Here is a 20,861-nt window from a genome sequence, read left to right as displayed (position 1 = left end):
AGGGTGCATCTTATGGGCAAGATAGTGCTCAGCCCACCACAGATGTGAGCTAACATCTTGGTAGCCCATTGCACACTCAGTTCTTATTGGTGACTTCCCATATGCTCTAGAGATATTCACCTGACGTAACAGGCTGAGGAGAGAGTGACATCCTAGCTAGACTGTGGAACCCCCTCACAGCATGAAGCTGCTGGATGTTGGGCCCTTCTAAGACCTTCTCATTCTTTTAGAAGCCAACAAGTGATTTACCTGGGAGCTTAACTTGTCTTACAAATAAAGGATTGCAAAAGCAAGATGGAAGTGGACTCCAGACTTTGTCTAGCCAGCGCTCATCACAAGACTAATTCTTGCTCCTTTAGATCCCAGGTAAACATTGTATTTGGCTAAAAGTTATTTTCTGCCATGTCCAGCCCTGCTCCCTGCTACTTGCTGTAGTTGACAGGAAGAACTTGGTATGTCATCCAGAATCAGGTCATGTGGTGAAAACGAAGAACCAGTGTGTAACCTGGGTTCTCATGGAGGAACGGAGAGTCCTTCAGACACTTCCCACACTGAGGGACAATGTCCCACATTGTCCAGCACTGAGGCAGTACATTAGGTAATATTTCATTGAGGCGATACTTGAAGTAATACTTGAGACAGTATTTGAGGCAATATTAGGGGAAGTCACAGTTCTTTTCCTTTCATAACTAGAGGAAGGAAGAAAGCTAATGGTCAATCTGGAATGTAGCATTTACCAGGTAATAACTGCCATCTCATACAGGAATGAGAAGAATTAAAGAGTATTATTCTATGTAAGGGAAACTGAAAAGCCTCCAGTTCCACCCTCTTCCTCACTACCACTTTGATAGGCCTAATTTTTTCCCACAAGATATAAAACCTTGCAATAAATGAGATATCTTCTCCCTTAGGCAGTCTTTCCAACCCTTTCCATCTTGGATGATCTGATTAAAACATACCAGACCTTCTCTTTCAATTGAAAAATACTGCACCAGAGCCTGCCAGCAGGCTGTGGTAGCCCTCAAGCTTCTCCAGAACCAAGTTTATTTTATTTTAGGTGACAACTGTCAGTTGATTCCAGGCTTGGAAGAAACCAGCTCTGCTCTCTCATCTCATGGTGATGCACTTGCTCTTCTCTTTCTAGATCGACAGCATGCAGGCTCTGCTTCACTGCCCCAGCGTGCTGGTGTGTGTTGGCCGGGAGCCATTCAAACCAGTATCGATGGAAAATTTGAGGAAACACTCGGTGGAGAAGCTGCCCGACCTGACCCCTCGTTCCAATGGCAACAATATCAATGAAAACAATGAAGGTAAGGAAAACCCGGGGGCATTTTGCACAGTCGTCTCCAGGCCTGTGTCCCACAACCTGGAGATTACAGGCACCTATTGTACTGCCGCAATGTGCAAATTTCATGTGCAAAATATACTTCCCTCTTTCTGCCTCCCAGGCCTTTCCATCCTCCCCTTCTTTTCCCCTGGTTTCCTTCTAGGATTTCCTCCCTACACCCTCCAGTCTTTCTTTTATATGCTCCCCATGTCTGGCTGACTTCCCTTCCTCTTTCATATCTCTGTAGCTCCTTTTCCTTCCAGAATTCCCTCCTTTCCTGTCTCTGCCTCTAAGACTCCCTAAACTCATGAGATTTCCCACAGATCTTCTATCCCCTTGTCTGTCTGTCATGTAATGCCTCCACTTCTGCATTTGCCTGCATCAGAGGTTGACCTAATTTAGTCAGCAGAAGACTCAGTTTCTCCTGCAGGTTAAAGCTGCAGTGCAGTCTTTTGGGTACAAAGCATGTTTTTGTGGAAAGGTTATGGAATCATAAACTAGAATCGTAGAATCATTTTGGTTCGAAAAGACCTTTAAGATCATCAAGGTTACCCCAACTGTTACCCCAGCACTACCAAAGCCACCACTAAACCATGTCCCTCAGCGTCACATCTACACAGCTTTGAAATCGCTCCAGGGATGGGGACTCCACCACTGCCCTGGGCAGCCTGGGCCAGGGCCTGACTGCTCTTTTGGTCAAGATATTCTTCCTAATATCTAGTCTAAACCTCCCCTGGCACAACTTGAGGCCATTTCTTTTTGTCCTGTCACTTTTTCCTTGGAAGAAGAGACAGACTGCCCCCTCACTCCAACCTCCTTTCAGGCAGCTGTAGAGAGTGAGAAGGTCTCCCCTCAGCCTCTTTTTCTCCAGGCCAAACACCCCTAGTTCCCTCAGCCACTCCTCGTGAGACTTGTGCTCCAGTCCCTTCACCAGCTCCTTTGCCCTTCTTTGGACAAGCTTCAGCCCCTCAATGTCCTTCTTGTCATGATGGGCCCAAAACTGACTTGAGGATTCAAGGTGCAGCCTCACCAGAGCCAAGTACAGCTGGGTGAATCCTGCCCTGGTCCCGCTGGCCACACTATTCCTGATACAAGTCAGGATGCCATTGGCCTTCTTGGCCACCTGGGCACACGCTGGCTCATATTCAGCTGCTGTCAACCAAATCCGTCGCAGTCCTTTTCTGCTGGGCACTTCCCAGCCACACTTCCCCAAGCCTGGAGCACTGCAGGAATGAGTATGTTATAGAATCATAGAATCAGGTAATGTCTTGGGATGATCTCTAAAGGTCATCCAGTCCAAACCCCTACAATAAGCAGCATCATCTCTAACTCGAACAGATTGCTCAGAGCCCCATCAAGACTAACCTTGAATGTCTCCAGGAATGGGTCCTCCTCCACCTCTCCAGGCAACACATTCCAGTGATCTATCACTCTCATATTAAACAACTTTTTCCTAATGTCCAACCTAAATCTACCCCTCTCTAGCTTAAAACCATTACCCCTTGTCCTATCATTACATGCTCTCACGAACAGGTCTTCCTCAGCCTTCTTATAGGTCCATTTCAGGTATTGGAAGGTCACTATAAGGTTTCCCCAGAGTCTTCTCTTCTTCAGGCTGAACAACCCCAACTCCTTCAGCCTGTCCTCATAAGAGAGGTGCTCCAGCCCTCTGACCATTTTTGTTGCCCTCCTCTGGACACGTTCCAACAGGTCCACACCCCACAAGATGGGTGGGGGTTATTCAGGATGATATTTCTAGGCACTTCATCATGAGTTACCTAAGGTTGCAGGTAATTAAGTCAGCCTAAGAAGCCTATGAAGAGAAACTTCCAGTGTTCAGAGGGCAATTCCTCCACCCTATATTAGGAACTGGTTTTAGCGTGAAATGAACAGTGCTCTGAAGGTGCACCTGTTTCTCTCCATTGCCAGTACCAGGAGCCAGGAAACATTCACTCGTGTTGAAATTTAAAGACAGAGGTATCCCTTACTCATTGTCTGAGATATAAAAGTCAGATGCAGAGGGAACAGCCGAAGATTTGTCCATCAAATTGGGAAAATTATCACTTCAATTAAGGGACTGAGCAAATGTATCTGTTCAAATGTATAAGGATGGTTAAATAGAAGCTATTTCATGTGTTATTGATCTTGGTTGTCTACAGAAGCATAAGGTTGTCTAGATATATAAAAGTGAACTTTGAACAAACATGTATTAGATACAAGATAGATGCATATCTTGCAAGACAGTATGATAGCAAATATGCTGTGTTCAAAATGGAAGGGTCTAGGACCTCAGTAAATCCATGCAGATCACTGCCCTGAGCTGTAGAGATGTGCTTAGGATAACAACTCCTAAAAGTCCCTTCCTATCGCTGACTTCCTCTATAACTATCACTATTTCTCTTCGTAACCATCACCAGTTTACAATTCCTTTTCCATTTGTTCTCTAAATTTTAATAAACTTTATAATCACTCATAGTGGCACATCGCTGCAGGGCCTGAGTGCTGCTCTGGTCTACATGACCACACCTGCATTTTCTGGCATGTGGGTGGAGAATTGGATGACACACAATAAATGTGTGATGCTTGAACTCTAACATCAGTTCTACACGTATTTTTTCCCTGGCTGAGGAAGAAGGATGAAAATTTGAGCACTTAAATAAAGAGATATTTGCAATGTGTTAAAATACAGAAATATAGAGACTAAATTGTTTATATATGTATTTGTTTTTCTTCCTGACAATACACATAGTGCATCAACAACAACAACAAGAAGCATTTAGGTTTCAGTTTAGATTTAGAAAAATAATAAAGCTAAGGTATAGAGGATTTTAAAACACATTGTTGTTCAAAAAGTAACATTCATGGCCATCACTTAGTCAAAGCCAAAGTTTCAAATTATGCAAACCTGCATAAGCTTAGTTTTAATGCAATAATATTAGTGTTCTCTAGTTTGAGGGTTTGATCTATGTATTTTGTGTTATCTTTATATGAGTTAACATTTCTCTCAATTTTTATTTTCTTTACCCATTTCAAATTGCAGCAAACTTTGGGCTGAAAGCCAAAAAAAGTGTTATCCATCCACGGACATCATCAAGCACCAGGTCAATGAGATTTTCTTTATCATCGGAAAAGTCATATCCTAATGGTCTCGCTGCCTCACCAGATAATGGGGCACCTTTCTCAAACAGTTGCTCGCATCCAAAACCTGGGGAACTGGTCCATTCTTTGGTCAATGATGACATAGAAAAACGGGTACATGTGAACAAGGATGGAAGCCTGTCTGTTGAGATGAAAGTTCGCTTCCGCTTGCTGAATGATGAGACTCTGCAATGGTCCACCCAGATCAAAAAGTCCAACATGAACCAGATGCCTTGTGAAGAGTCCGGTGTAGAGGACACTGGAGTAGACCCCATACAGAAAATGAACCCAGAGGCCAGCTCAGAGGCAGATGAGTCATTATATCCCTGTGATATTGATTCTTACATGTCAAAACTTGAGGAATCGGAATGTGATGAGGTTCTTTGCCACAACTGTGGCAAGAAACACCAGGATTATGACATCTGGAAAAATCCCATGCACACATCCCAGAGGGAAGAGCCCAGTGTACGAAGCACCTGGCGCACACGGTCGTCATGCTCCAGCACATCTTCCCGGAGGAGAGTAGTCCACAAAAAAATGGCTTCTGTGGATAGCCTCCACACCACATCCAGTGAGGAGTTCTCTGAACACATTGTGCATGAGTCCTCATCCTACTCAGAGACTGTAGAGAACAGAGTGTCATACCGATCAATTAAAAAGTGTACCTGTCGAAGTGAGCTGTCTACAGGTGTTTCCAATGGAGAAGACCAGCAAGAATACACCCGGACAAGCACGAGCAACAGTCAGAGACCTTCGTCCGCAGGCGTAATGTCACATTCAAGCTGTGAAAACAACCTTGATCCTCAAGACAGCCCTGAAGACCATGAACCCAGCAAAACCAATTCACAACATGAAGATGAAAACTGTTTTGAAGTTTCCTCTGTGAAGTGCTTAAAGGATGACATGGAAGAGGTTGAAACCAGCAGAGTTGGGAGTGCCATGTCAAGGTCATCTCTGCAGTCCAGACAGAGCAAGAAAAATGTATGTGAGGAAACAAGCAGTGTGGCTAGGAGCATGTCCTCCTCCAGCCTTCGGAGGGCAGATCAAGAAGATAATACCAGGTGCTCCACTCCTGCCAATAGTGTGTACAGTAAGTCTAGCAAATGTCCTACACCAAGAGCTCAGAGTGAACAAGATGACCACTCTGATGACAATGCAGTGGTCTCTTTCTCCAGTGAATCCCACCCCCAGAAAGAGGCTGAAGAAGTTGGAGTAGAACAAGAAGAACATGAAATCAGTGAGGCCGGCTCAGTGTCAGCAAAATCAAAGGCCAGCCAACCAATTAGAGATGAGAGCAGTGAAGGTGAACAATGCTCTAGACAAGGAACCCCTCACTCCAGAGCTAGTGACTGGAATAGCAAAAGAAGTGACAGTGGTGAGGTTTTAAATTGCAATGCCTCTTGCTCTTCCAGAGGATCCAAGAAGAGCAAACACAGCCATATTAATTTGGATGCACGGTCTGAAAAGTCTGTGTCTTCAGTTGGATCCACTGCAAATAGAAAGAATAACTCCCTACATGCAGGTGATACAAGATCAGGCAGCAGGGCATCTAATTATTCCAAAAGCTCTAATGACAATGCAGTGGTCTCTTTCTCCAGTGAATCCCACCCCCAGAAAGAGGCTGAAGAAGCTGGAGCAGAACAAGAAGAACATGAAATCAGTGAGGCCGGCTCAGTGTCAGCAAAATCAAAGGCCAGCCAACCAATTAGAGATGAGAGCAGTGAAGGTGAACAGTGCTCTAGACAAGGAACCCCTCACTCCAGAGCTAGTGACTGGAATAGCAAAAGAAGTGACAGTGGTGAGGTTTTAAATTGCAATGCCTCTTGCTCTTCCAGAGGATCCAAGAAGAGCAAACACAGCCATATTAATTTGGATGCACGGTCTGAAAAGTCTGTGTCTTCAGTTGGATCCACTGCAAATAGAAAGAGTAACTCCCTACATGCAGGTGATATGAGATCAGGCAGCAGGGCATCTAATTATTCCAAAAGCTCTAATGACAATGCAATGGTCTCTTTCTCCAGTGAATCCCACCCCCAGAAAGAGGCTGAAGAAGCTGGAGCAGAACAAGAAGAACATGAAATCAGTGAGGTCGGCTCAGTGTCAGCAAAATCAAAGGCAAGCCAACCAATTAGAGATGAGAGCAGTGAAGGTGAACAATGCTCTAGACAAGGAACCCCTCACTCCAGAGCTAGTGACTGGAACAGCAAAAGAAGTGACAGTGGTGAGGTTTTAAATTGCAATGCCTCTTGCTCTTCCAGAGGATCCAAGAAGAGCAAACACAGCCATATTAATTTGGATGCACGGTCTGAAAAGTCTGTGTCTTCAGTTGGATCCACTGCAAATAGAAAGAGTAACTCCCTACATGCAGGTGATATGAGATCAGGCAGCAGGGCATCTAATTATTCCAAAAGCTCTAATGACAATGCAATGGTCTCTTTCTCCAGTGAATCCCACCCCCAGAAAGAGGCTGAAGAAGCTGGAGCAGAACAAGAAGAACATGAAATCAGTGAGGTCGGCTCAGTGTCAGCAAAATCAAAGGCCAGCCAACCAATTAGAGATGAGAGCAGTGAAGGTGAACAGTGCTCTAGAGAAGGAACCCCTCATTCCAGAGCTAGTGACAGAAATAGCAAGAGAAGTGACAATGATGAGGTTGAAAATTGCAACTTCTCTTGCTCTTCCAGAGGATCCAAGAAGAGCAAACACAGCCATATTAATTTGGATGCACGGTCTGAAATGTCTGTGTCTTCACTTGAATCCACTAGAAATAAAAAGAGTAACTCCCTATATGCAGGTGATATGAGATCAGGCAGCAGGGCAACTAATTACTCCAAAAGCTCATGTGAAATGAAGAAAAAATCTATTGGAGACTCCAAGTCTCAAGACTCAGGATCTTTTCACTCAAGCATTTCAGTTTCTAATGAAGGAGAGGTAATAACAGGTTTTGCTGAGGAGAAAAGCTCGAAAAGTACCAATTGTTACAGTCAGTCCTCAAGAAGTTCAAAGAAGAGAAGCCATATAGAAGAAAATAGCAAATCATCATCCCCCTGCTCAAGTGTTTCAAGCCCTAATGGAAGTGCTAGAGAGGGCCATTCCAAGATGAATTCAGAGGCCCCTTCTTCAAGACAAGGAAGTATGAGTGAGAGTGTGTGTTCAAAAGGTGACCATGTGACTGAGGCTCTGCCTGGGAACGGATATCCTGAAAGTGTCTCTTCAAGAGTCTCTTCAAAATCAGAAATAAAAGATAAATGCTTGTTGATACAGACATCTCAGGAGAGTGATGATAGGTGTTCACAATCAAACTTATCTCAGTCCTCAAAATCAAGACAGTTAAAAACTAGAAATCTTCATGTGAAGATGGCAAACTCCAGTCGAGCATCACTGTCTGACACTTTGTCAGTCTGTAGCTTGCATTGCCCTGCCCCACCAAAAGGGAAGCCAAACAGAAAAAAAGCACAGTCACCCATGATGAAGAATTACTCCATTAGCAGTGTAGGTACTGAATCAGTGCTGGCCACAGGAAAAGAACAAAAAGAAATAACAGATTCCTCCATAGCAACTTCTTATGGGTCTAAATCAGCTGCAAGCAAAGTATATGATGAGAAAAATAAAGAGATCAATGACTCTTGCAGCAGAAAAGAGAATGAAGAGTTAGAAGGTCTGAGCATTCAGGAGGAAGGGAGTGAGTTAATGCCGTCTATTCTACCAAATACATCTCCGGAGGAAGTTGTGCAAGAATGGCTAAATAAAATCCCTACAGAAGTATTACTTCTGAAATATGAAATGAATGATGGTGCAGAAGAAGAATGTGTAGAGGCAACTACTGAGGTATCTGGCTGTACAAATGCAGAGGAAGCCTCAGAGGATGAAAAAGCTGAGAAAGAGAACATGGAGGAAGCTGAAAATGAAGCAAAGCATGAAGAGGGAAAAGAGACAGCAGAAAACACTTCTAATAATGAAGACACTGAAGAACGTGTTAATCAGGAGCAAATATCTGAGGCTGTGTCTGTGTCTGAAGCTGCCAAGGTTGACCAGGAGGAATGTAACCAGGCAGAATGTGACCAAGCAGAATGTGACCAGGGAGAATGCAACCCACCAGTTACATCCAGCCAAGACAACAACCAAAAAGAGCTGCCAACCTCAGTCCAGACCTCTGTCCAGATCATGAAGGCCTTGCTCAGTTCAAAATACGAACCAAAGTTTGACCGATCAAACAGTTTGCCTGAAATGTCCCCCACTATGGGGAAAAAACTGAGTAACTCTGCCAACGTTTTGATTACTTGTCTTGCCAGTCTCCAACTCCTTGATGAAGAATCAGAAGATCCAGCAGATAAACGTTTGGGTAAGCCAAGTTATCTGGACCTGCTAAATATTTTTCAAGCCTTATGGTTTGGATGCACAGATGAAAAATGTGTTTCAAGTCCAGATCAAGAGGCAAGTGAGCAGGCAAAGACAGCCCCTGTGTGTAAAGCCCAAGCATCTGTAGATAATGATTTCACTCCCATGTCCTCCTCTGGGGTCGATGTTAACAGTGGTTCTGGTGGCTCAGGAGAAGATTGCACCAAGGATTGCACTTCAATGGCACTGAAAACTGCTGAAGTCAAATCAGCTGGACAAATGGAAAATGTAATGACTGGCATTGAACCGACTGAGGCTGAAGAGCAAATTCACAAGCAAGAGAAGTCATCCCGCCCTTCAACAGCTTGCTCAAAAAGTGAGAAAAAAGCACAGTCTACTAGACAGGAGTCTCTAATTCAGGAAGCAGAAGAGAAGGGGGAGAATCCGTGCAGCAACTGTGAGAATGGTCAGGAGGAAGGGGAAGAAAAAGAAAATGAAGAAAACAGCAAGTTAGCTGAAAATGGAGAACAAGAAGAAGCTGAAGCTGTAAATGATGAAATCCCAAAAGAAAATCTTGAAGAGGAAACTGATCAGCTAGCTACTGCTGATGATACAAATGCCAGTGATGCTGATTGTGGAACAGAACTGAAAGCTGATTTGGAAGAGCAACTTGAAAAAGAGTCTCCAGATGATCCAAAGCCCAATGTTGATGTGGCCACCAGTGTGGACACATCCATTACGCAGCAAAACTCAATGGAACCAGATCCAACCTGGGTCCTGAAACTGCTCAAGAAAATCGAGAAGGAGTTCATGGCTCATTATGTCAGTGCCATGGATGAGGTAAAAGTCAGGTGGAACCTGCAGAACAACGAGCAGATGGATGAAATGATTTTGGTGCTGAAGGAAGAAGTGAGCAAAAGGATACAGGAAAGCATAGAAAAGGAGTTGAGGAAGATTAAAGCCAGAGCAGAGAAGACATCAAGACCTCCAGATGAATCACCCAAGAGCGAGTCAACACTGAGCCAACAAACTGAGGAGAGGAGACGACGACTGCAGTCTATGCATAGAAGGTCCTTCTTCAGTGACAAGAATGGAAACCAGAGTATGATAGAGGGCACGTCAGACTTATCATTTGATGTAGGTGATGATGAAGCATTTAGTGCAGCTTTTGAGGCCAGTATTAGTAAACAAACGAGTGAGGAGGAATTCTGCCCGTGTGACACTTGTGTGAGGAAAAAAATAGCTTCCAAGCCCATAAGAAACCCAGTGGTGGCCACCAATGCCCCAGTTCTGAAAGCATTTGATTTACAACAAATCCTGAGGCTGAAGAAAAATGAGGAAGTCTGTGTCTCAGAAGCAGCCCAGGACATCACAAAAAATACCAGAAACTCTGTGGAGGAAGCAGCAGAAAATAACAATCAAAAGGAGGAGAATGATGAGGGTGAATTCCAGCCAAGTGAAACAGAAGTGGAGGGCAATGAAGAAAAGGAGCCCAAACTCAATGAGGTGGACAGCTCAACATTGAATGGAACTGGAGAAGGACCTGAAATATCAGAGAGTAAAAACTGTGAGATGGAGGATGAGGTTAAAGATGAAGAAAGCAAAGAAGAAGAAAAGGGAGACACAGAAGAAGTAGGGGAAGAAATGAGAGTAGGAGAAGAAGCAAAAGAGCAGGAAGAAGAGAAAGAGGAAGAAGTAATCATGAAGGCAGAAGACAAGCAAGAAACAAAAGAGGAGGAAAAAAAAGAGGAGGAAACAAAAGAGGTTGAAGAGAAGGATGAGGAGGAAGAAACAAAAGAGGAGGAAAAAGTGGATGAGGAAGAAACAAAAGGGGAAGACATGAAGGAGGAGGAAGAAGCAAAAGAGGAGGAAGAGGAAGAACAAGAGGAGGAAGAGAACGTGGAAGTGGAAGCACAGGAGGAGGAAGAGGAAGTGAAGGAGGAGGAGGAAGAAGCAAAAGAGGAGGAAGAAGTGAAGGAGGAGGAAGCAGCAAAAGAGGAGGAAGCAGCAAAAGAGGAGGAGGAAGAGGAAGCAAAGGAGGAGGAGGAAGAGGAAGCAAAGGAGGAGGAAGAGAAAATGAAGGAGGAAGAGGAAGAAGGAAATGAGGAAGAGGAAGTGAAGCAGGAAGAGGAAAAAGAAAATGAGAAAGAGGAGGAAGAAGTGAAGGAGAAAGGGAAAGAAGAAAATGAGGAACAGGAGGAAGAAGTGAAGGAGGAGGAGGAAGTGGAAGAGGAAGAAAGAAAAGAGGAAGAAGTGGAAGAGGAAGAAAGAAAAGAGGAAGAAGAGGAAGAAGGGAAGGAGGAGGAAGAAAGAAAAGAGGAAGAGGAAGAAGAAGTGGAGGAGGAGGAAGAAGCAAAAGAGGAGAAAGAGAAGGAGGAGGAGGAAGTAAAGGAGAAGGAGAAAGAAGGAAAAGAGGAGGAAGAGAAGAAGAAGGAGGAGGAAATTAAGGAGGAGGAGGAAGAAGCAAAAGAGGAGGAAGAGGAAATTAAGGAGAAAGAGGAAGAAGGAAAAGAGGAAGAGGAGGAAGAAGTTAAGGAGGAGGAGGAAGAAGCAAAAGAGGAGGAAGAGGAAATTAAGGAGAAAGAGGAAGAAGGAAAAGAGGAAGAGGAGGAAGAAGTTAAGGAGGAGGAGGAAGAAGCAAAAGAGGAGGAAGAGGAAATTAAGGAGAAAGAGGAAGAAGGAAAAGAGGAAGAGGAGGAAGAAGTGAAGGAGGAGGAGGAAGAAGCAAAAGAGGAGGAGGAAAAGGAGGAGAAGAAGGAGGAAGAGGAAGTGAAGGAGGAAGTGAAGGAGGAAAGAGAAGAAACAAAACAGGAGGAGGAGGAGGAAGCAAAGGAGGAAGTGAAGGAGGAAGGAGAAGAAACAAAAGAGGAAGAGGAGGAGGAAGCAAAGCAGGAAGAGAAGGAGGAAGGAGAAGAAACAAAAGTGGAAGAGGAGGAGGAAGCAAAGGAGGAAGTGAAGGAGACGGAAGAAGCAAAAGAGGAGGAAGAGAAGAAAGAGGAAGAGGAACTGAAGGAGGAAGGAGAAGAAACAAAAGTGGAAGAGGAGGAGGAAGCAAAGGAGGAAGTGAAGGAGGAAGGAGAAGAAACAAAAGAGGAAGAGGAGGAGGAAGCAAAGGAGGAAGTGAAGGAGGAAGGAGAAGAAACAAAAGTGGAAGAGGAGGAGGAAGCAAAGGAGGAAGTGAAGGAGGAAGGAGAAGAAACAAAAGAGAAAGAGGAGGAGGAAGCAAAGGAGGAAGTGAAGGAGGAAGGAGAAGAAACAAAAGAGGAAGAGGAGGTGGAAGCAAAGGAGGAAGTGAAGGAGGAAGGAGAAGAAAAAAAAGAGAAAGAAGAGGTGGAAGCAAAGGAGGAAGTGAAGGAGGAAGGAGAAGAAACAAAAGTGGAAGAGGAGGAAGCAAAGGAGGAAGTGAAGGAGAAGGAAGAAGCAAAAGAGGAGGAAGAGAAGAAAGAGGAAGAGGAACTGAAGGAGGAAGGAGAAGAAACAAAAGTGGAAGAGGAGGAAGCAAAGGAGGAAGTGAAGGAGGAAGGAGAAGAAAAAAAAGAGAAAGAGGAGGAGGAAGCAAAGGAGGAAGTGAAGGAGGAAGGAGAAGAAAAAAAAGAGAAAGAAGAGGTGGAAGCAAAGGAGGAAGTGAAGGAGGGAGAAGAAACAAAAGTGGAAGAGGAGGAAGCAAAGGAGGAAGTGAAGAAGGAAGGAGAAGAAACAAAAGAGGAAGAGGAGGAGGGAGTGAACAAGGAGGATGAAGAAACAAAGGAAGAGGAAGACATGAAGAAGGAGGAAGAAGGAACAGAAGACAAGGAGGAAGAAGTGCAAGAAGAGGAAGAAATAACAAAGAAAGATGAGGAAGCAAAAGAAGATGAGGAAGCAACAAAACAAGAGGACAAGGAAGTGGAAGAAGAGGAAGAAAACCCAAAAGAGACAGAAGAATTAGAAGAGGCAAAAGAGGAGGAAGCAAAGGAGGAAGTGAAGGAGGAGGAGGAAGCAAAGGAGGAAGTGAAGGAGGAGGAGGAAGCAAAAGAGGAAGAACAACAAGAAGAAACTCAAAATGAAGAGCAAGAAGTTGAAGAGATATCCAAAGCAGGAGATGAAGCTGACAATGAAGCTGAAGAAGCAGAGGAGCCAGAGGATGGAGATACTGGCGCTGATGACGCAGAAGAGGCTGATGATGAGGGAGAGACATCTGATTGGAGAGAAGATGCTGATGACTCTGGAAATTACAACAATCCTGAAGGCAATACTGCAGAAGAAAGTAAAGAGGTTGAGCAGGATGAAGCTGAGGCAGTGGAAGATGCAAACCCTGAGCCAGAAAATGAGGTGTGTTCAGCTAAGGAGGAAAACAACAGTGAAGGAGGTGACAAATATGATGAGAATGATGAGGAACCTAACCGTGATGACTCTGATAAGGCAGATGGAAAACAGGAAGATGAAGGCAATGACAAGGTTTCTGAGATAGCCTCAAGGGCCAAAGGCAAAAGAGCCACTAAAAAGCTAAAGACTCTGATGAAAGCAGCCATGTTAACTCTTTATTCTTCTATGGGAAACTTCTCACAACAATCCCTGAAGGGGTCTGAAGATGAAGAGGAATTAAAAGATGACGAGAAACCCATGAACAACCACCTCACTGGTGAGGTTCCAACTGATGAGAACAGCAAACACTCACAGATGTACCCTGCCTATGAGGAAGAAGAAGAGGACAAAGAATCTTCCTGCACTGATCCTTTAGGAGACAAGGACCAGGCAGATGCTGAAGGTGCAGATCCAAAGGCAGATGAACATACAGATGAAGTTCAGACTTCTAAAAAGAAAGAAGACACTAATGACATTGACCAGGATGATCTGGACTTCTAGAATTGCTTATAAAAAACTGTTTTGTTTTTTTCTTTCTTCTTTTCTTTCTTTTTTAAAACTATATTTTCATTATATCTTACAGTATCTCCAGTGAGTTGAGCCATCATAATTGGCTTTTCTTCTGAGTTAAATGTGGTAAACTTGAATCCTGTGAGTAATGTTGCAATTACCTGCCCTCATTTCTAGAGGGCTAGTAAACTCCTTAAGATTTAGTGGTTTCAATAGAAAAGCAGTTTGGGGAAAGAGAAGGCTGTTTTGTTTGTGATACCTACTTGTTCCCACTCTTTAAGCCACACTGCTGCTTGAGTCGTCTGTGGCTCTTCTAGGCATCATCTCTGGGTGACTTCAGGATGCCTTTTGTCTGTGGCATGCCATTTTCTTGGAAAGATTGCCAATCCACAGAAACTTGACAAAATCTGGATCCATTGCCAAAGTCTGGTCAGAGCCCGCAGAGCCGTACATTCAGCTTCTCCCCTTACTCTACCCTACCCTCTCTGTACCCAGAAAAAGGGCCTGAGATATTAAAGTCTTTCCCAACTACCTGTATTTTTCTTTAGTGGGGGTTGAGATAGTTTGTCACTTCACTGGACATCCTCAACACCCAACACCCCAGTGGATCTCTCCTCTTCCAGACCACCCATCTGCTTGTCCTGTACTCATCACTGTAGCATGTAGTTGTGTAGCAGTAGATAAACAAAGAAGAGTTAACTCACCTGTCAGATACCTGAGAAGTGGTTGAATGCAGTATCAACCAAATTAGAAATGAGTAAAGTACAATTCCTTGTGATTACCTTTATTATGCCAATGATGGTATCCAAGCACTTTACAAGCATCTGGGATCCCTCAGACAATTTTGCACGAGGCCCTGTCCTGAAGCTAATATGATTTGTAACTGTTCAGTGCCTCGCCCTTGCAGACAACCAGCAATATTCAACCTAATTTTACCTTTAACATGGAAAAGGTTTGAGCGTTTGTGCTGCAGCAAACACCTGGAAGAGGCTCAAGCATTTACTAGAGAAGTTGTACTTTACAAATGCCAATAGAACTGCAAAATTCATTTAATAACTATTTTCTACCACGATATCTCTTCTTCATTATTTTTCCCCCCCTGGGGCCATATACATATTTCTGAATAAAAGCCCAACTAATGCCAGGAGAAATTTGTCCATGCCTCAGCTGCATACGTGTGTATTCCTCTCTAGGAAGCAGTCAATTTTATCTGTAATTTGCAGGGAGAATAAAACAGCAAAAAAAGAAGAGAAGGTGAAAACAAAATGCCTTAAATTGTATGGTGAAAAAGTATGTGTGTAGCATTGTGCTGGGTTTGTGAAGTTGCATGCTGACATGTTGAAATAATCAATCCTCAAAATAAAACAATTCATGTTGTTATCATTTTAAGAATGAATTTCTTAAACTCATAGCAAATATATTGATTTCCAGAGATAAGATTCACTTCATTCAAATAAAAAAATGGGTTCAGCTCCAGATGTGCATGCTTAATTTTGGGTGTCTGAGAAAGAGGGGTCTATGTGGAGAAGTCTGTGGAGAGAAAGATCACAACTGAGCTGCCCTCACAAAAGCTTACAGGATCTGAGATCCTCCAGGGAGTCCAGGACAACCAGACTGTCCTCAAGACACAGAAATAAAGAAAGATCTGGGCCTTCCTGAAAAGAAGAGCAACTCTACCTGTTAGCCTCTTGGGAATGTCCTGGGTTTTCAGGTAGAACTGCATCTCTCTCTTGATGCAACTCAGCTGAGCCCTGAACCTATCTCAAAGTCTGCTATCTTGTCTCATGTGGTCATCTCAGTGCCATGTTTGCTCCAAAACCTAAATTACCAGCTCTCAAACAGCTTAGGCTCTTTGGAGTTGTTTAAACATAGAAGTTTGATGCCAGTTGAGAGGGCCCAGGATACCCAGTATCATGTGCAAGTGTAGGTCTGAAGAGGTGTCGATCTCCTACAGGTCCAGATAATTATTGCAAGCTCCTTGTAAATTTCAGGGCTGTTCCAGGGCATCTTAAGTCGCATTACACTTGGATGTAAAAAAACAGAATCATAAAATCCATCCCTAAAATCTTGTAAATAAATCCTACTCCAAGAAAATTAAGCACAAGCTTAAAACTAAATGTGAAAACTCAACTGGCTTTGAAGTACAAGGAAAAGGACACTTACTCTCCTCTGACACAGCAATAATTCTGCATTTTCTAGTACCTCAGTACTGCACTAACAGGTTAATTCCCACATCTGCAGTACATGATGAACACCATACCTGCTCTGAGGGCCAGTCCTATAGCTTCTGTACCATTAATGCTCCTTTTAAAGTCCTCTTTAAAGGTTTAAGCAGAAGCTTTTCTACATGAGCTCAGTGGTGGGGTTTGCACCTAAGTGACCATGGCTTGTATGAGCTGGATTTCATGCAAATGCTTTCAAGTACCCACCATCCACAAGAGACTTGATAGTCCTGTTGAATCCTCCTCATCTGGTCATGGTTAAAGACAGCACCCACACAGCATAAACAATCCCTCTGGCATTTACTGTCTGGGTCAGAAAGAAACTGTGCTTCTGCAGGGTACTTTTACCCTTCTTTAGTGATGTCCCATGACATCAGTATTCTGACTCTGTATTAAACTGTTCCAAGATTTCCACAAGCCAATTCAAAAACACTCTATAAGGTGTCCAGAGTGAGAAATGTAAAAAATAGGTACATTCATTGATTCATGATTAAGGCACCCAGGAGAAAGGTACAGCTGTGGTGGGTTAGAGCTCTGAGCAACTTAGTCCAGTGGGAGGTGTTCCTGCTCATGCAGGGGGGCTGGAACTAGATGATCTTTAAGTTCACTTCCAACCCAAACTATCTTATGATTCTATTATTCATACTGCTACCTCTAGGTATATGCATTAGGTGCTTTGTCCTGGGTTCTCCAGCCAATGCTCCTAACCAAAGCATTTCAAACAAATTTTTTAATTCATGCTGTGAACTACTCCTGGAACTTGGAAGCTGGCCAAGTACCACCAAGCTGCTTGGTTCAAAACCCAGCCTAGAGACATTGGGTGAAGGCTGTCTCACCTTTGTTCACTGATGCCTGCTAGTGAGCTATTACAGATGACAGGGAAGAGGTGTTTGCCAGCAAAAGAAGCCTTAAAGCTTCTCAGTCCTTGCAGGAGAAGAGCAGGCCCAGCATGGCTGCTCAGTGGTCCTGTAGTATGCATCTCTCTATGTTGGCAGCACCTGGTAGACAAGGAGTCACAAGTAGAAGTGTTATGGTTCCATGGGAACCAAGTGAAATGTCTGCTTTCTGACTGATCAGTTCTTACAGGATTCAGAAAGGCACTGAGCTGGGTATTCATAGCTCTGATCTTGGCATGAGACATACACTGGAAGTGATAGGCATTGACTTAACTTCAGTCGTTTCTGGTGAAGATGTCTCCCTCTGAGCCCACCACCAAAACTCCTGTTATAATTACTGGAGAGAGAGAGGCAAAGAAGTGTGTAATTCATCTGCTGCAGACAACTACACTGGGAAGAATTACTCTCTCAGCAGGCTTGTTTCTCTCTGCTGAGAGCACAGGGAGTCTAGACAAGTTGCTCAGATGGAGATATCTCATACGGGAAGAGCTGATCCCAGCATAGCTACCCAAAAGTATCTTACAATGTTTATAATGGTGACTTAGACACTACCAGCCAGTTGTCCCCATAGAAGTTTTAAAGATGTCTGTTGGTTTCAAGATCACCTTTCTCTACTATTACTAAAAGACACTGCTGGAAGTCAATGGGTTAGTGAAAGGGCAAACATTTCCCAGGATTTCTCCTCCAGCTGTTGACTTTGCTCATTTTAAAGCAGCTTGTGCACAGTCAACATCACACCCCATCCGTGTTTGGTCATTATGTTCCCTGCTTGCAGTACCAGCAAGAGGAAAGAAATCAAACAAAACACAAAAATGCAATCATCAAACCATGAGAACTGAAATTGCCAGAGTTCCCTCCCGTGAGACCTGTCCCACTCATCTCTGAGTTTGTCACCCTCTGTGTTTGGGCAGTGAGTCACACTTTGTCCTCGCTGGGGCAGTGTGGGCTCTGCACCCAGACAGCCTGTTCATGAGGATCCCCACTCAGAGGGGCTGGGGAGCAGTCATTGGGATGATTCAGGAGACAGATGCTGCTGAGATAAGTATTTTTATCCACCACCAGTTTCCCAGGATCACCCATGGCACCTGGGAATGAAACATGCAGCTGAAAACGATCCCTCACAACTACACCTCCTGCCCTTGCACTGCTTCCCAAGTTTACATTTCCCTTTGGCTGGGATGACTCAGGTGCTTGTTGGGTCTTGCAGCTTCCCCCAGCACGAGAACACGTGTTATCAGCCAGCTCCAGAGCTGTCACGTTTATACTGCTGGAAAGATAACACTTGTCACCACCTGGAGGGGTTTACAGACACTGGCTTTCAGGAGAGCAGAGGAGGAGGGAGGAGAAGCAGTGCCAGCCTTGCACAGCTGCACAGCAGGTTGGGCTGCGTGGAGCTGTATGGCCAGTTTTGCTGTGCATCTGTTTGTCTTTTGGGTGGTTGTCTTGGTTGATTTTTATCCTTTTTTTTTTCTTTTTTTTTTTTCTTTTTTTTTTTTTAAACCTGCCAGACAAAGGGCTTCTTGATGTATGTTGGATTTGGTTGCTTTTGTTTCTTTTTTAATTAGAAATATTCAGTGAAACATGATGAAAAGCATGGTGAAAATAAACCACTGACAGGCTGAAAAAGTTGCAGTTGTTCAGCCTGGAGAAGGCCCAGAAGGGGAGACCTTGGAGCAACTTCGAGTACCTGAAGGGGCTACAGGAAAGCTGGGGAGGGACTTTGGACAAGGGCAGGGAGTGATGGGATGAGGGGGAATAGTTTCAGGCTGAAAGAGGGGAGATTAAGATGAGATCTGAGGAAGAAATTCTTTGCCCTGAGGGTGGTGAGACACTGGCCCAGGTTGCCCAGAGCAGCTGTGGCTGCCCCATCCCTGGCAGTGTTGAAGGCCAGGTTGGACGGGGCTTGGAGCAACCTGGTCTAGTGGGAGGTGTCTCTGTCCATGGCAGGGGGTTGGAACTAGATGATCTTTAAGGTCCCTTCCAACACAAACCATTTTCTGATTCTATGATTATTCTATATGTCCTGCAATCTCCATGTGCTCTTTAACTGTAAGGTGGAGAACTTGCACTACAAGCTTGGAGCTCTTTGGCAAGTGGCAGGAATAAGGGCTTCTCCTAACTCCGGTTTCAGAATGGGTGTGGGACAAGGACTACACAACAATGGTTTAAACAGCTGCAGTGGATGTTTCATAGGACCACATGCTACTTCCTTGGTCATAATCATAGTCAGTCCCTGCACTTTGTCCTCCTCCAAGTTAGATACCACAAGTGCATGGAAGACAAATGACCAGGGAAGAGTATCTAAGGTCTGCAACAAACACAGGCTATATCCAGCTGTGGGATCTCTCCCCACCTCTATCAGAGCTCTCCTGCTTTTGGTGAACAAATATTCCCAGAGTCAGATGCAGGACATACTCAACAGAGAAGGGGGCTCAGGTTCTGGGTGTCTGAAGGCTGAATTATTGTTATATTATATATATAACATTATATATGTTATATTAAATATATATTATATTAAATATATATATTATATAAATAATATATATATATCCCAGAAAAGTGTGAGACACCATGACATCTTCTGAGCTGTGTCCACCTGAAGTAGCCTTTCCAGGAAGTGACACAATTAGGGATTCCCTCATAATGTCAGTCCCAGTTATTTTTGTGTGGACAGCTAGGTGTATACCTGTCCTTCATATAACAAAGAAAGAGAGGGATTTTTAAGGAGACATTCCTGATATCCCAAACCTTGTGTTCAAGACAGAAGTCACGGTACTTTCTGTGATCCTCTAGAACATGTTCAGGATGGAGATGTTTGTTTTCAAATGCCCCTAAGCCACAGACCCCATCACTTTGTCAGCGCTGAAGAATCAATCTCTGTAACTCCACAGCTGTTTCTAATTTTAACTCCAGGCCCTCTAAGCTGAGCACCAGGGTTTGTGCAGCTCTGACGGAAAGCACCCCTGTTGACCTTTCTAATTTCAGGAGCTTGATGCTTGCTTATCCTTGCAGCCCACAGGAAAGCACGTACCAAAGAGCAACCTGAAGAGTTTGCACGGCACCCAAGTGCATTTTGTGTTTGCTACAGCTGAGAGGACAGAGCTCTGCTCAGACAAGGTATATTTGTTCTAAGCCCTGTGGTGTGAAGCTGGGGTTGAACCACAAGGGCTGAAAGGGCAGGCTGTGGCAGGCTTGTGTTTCTTTTTCCTCAGTAAAAAAAGGCTCCTCCTTAGCCTATTGCGGAGTCCCTGCCAACATGTGACATGTATTAACCTCTCAGGTCTTGCATAAAGGCTGGTGCTTGGGCTCCTTTTCCAGGTTTAAAAGAGCTGAGCAAGGCTTTTTCAGTCCTGTGACAGAGAGGGAGTAGGCGTAGGAGCAAGGTCAGGACAGCGCCTCCTAAGCGGATGGAAATGCTTCACCATGGTGCCCAATTAGTCTGTTACAGAACAGAAATATCTCCCCCACAACCACAACCCCCCGACACTGGTCCCCAGTCTGGAAGTTTTCCATGGCCCCAGCTGGCAGGGCTGCCTTAGGACAGTGGTGAGTTTGACTCCTGTTCTGACACTCCTGATCCCTTGTGCTGAGGTACAGAGAAGACTTGCAGCTCTAGGACCCAGCCTCCATAAATACAATCTCTCTACTTCCCACTGCAATCTTATCTTGAAGCAGTCTCTCTCCTGTCCATGACAGCAATCTCAGCCACTCAAGGTTAATTCGATGTTAAGCTTCATGAATGAATCACAGAATCACTGAATGTTTTGGGTAGGAAGGACACCTTCACTAGATCGTGTTGCTCCAAGCCCTGTCCAACCTGGCCTTGAACATTTCCAGGGGTAGCCACAGCTGCTCTGGGCAACTTGGGCCAGGGTCTCACCACCCTCACAGCAAAGAATTTCTTCCTAAGATCTCATCTCAATCTCCCCTCTTTCAGCTTGAAACTGTTCCCCCTCATCCTATGACTCTATGCCCTTATCAAAAATCCCTCTCCAGCTTCCTTATAGCCCCTTCAGGTACTGGAAGGTTGACATGGGTAGGTCTCTGGCCCATGCAAAATTCCCTTTGCTGTACACTACAAAATTTCAAGAA

The 20,861-nt window shown here is 44.3% G+C and overlaps 1 protein-coding gene across 1 annotated transcript in view; it reads left to right on the top strand.

Annotated features, from left to right (window-relative positions):
* Window positions 1-15,002, top strand: part of RP1L1 (RP1 like 1) — a 31,223-nt gene extending 16,221 nt beyond the window's left edge. The window contains exons 2-6 of the mRNA XM_051615063.1: window positions 1,145-1,310; window positions 4,368-5,768; window positions 6,064-6,263; window positions 6,503-12,073; window positions 12,773-15,002. Of these exons, the coding sequence (XP_051471023.1) occupies window positions 1,145-1,310; window positions 4,368-5,768; window positions 6,064-6,263; window positions 6,503-12,073; window positions 12,773-13,642 (8,208 nt within the window). The 3' untranslated portion in view covers window positions 13,643-15,002. The remainder of the gene's footprint in view (window positions 1-1,144; window positions 1,311-4,367; window positions 5,769-6,063; window positions 6,264-6,502; window positions 12,074-12,772) is intronic.
* The last annotated feature ends 5,859 nt before the right edge of the window (window positions 15,003-20,861 follow it).

The sequence above is a fragment of the Apus apus genome, chromosome 3, assembly GCF_020740795.1.
Source record: "Apus apus isolate bApuApu2 chromosome 3, bApuApu2.pri.cur, whole genome shotgun sequence".
Taxonomy (NCBI): domain Eukaryota; kingdom Metazoa; phylum Chordata; class Aves; order Apodiformes; family Apodidae; genus Apus; species Apus apus.
Note: the sequence above shows the minus strand (reverse complement) of the source record. Positions and strands in the feature narration are given on the sequence as shown.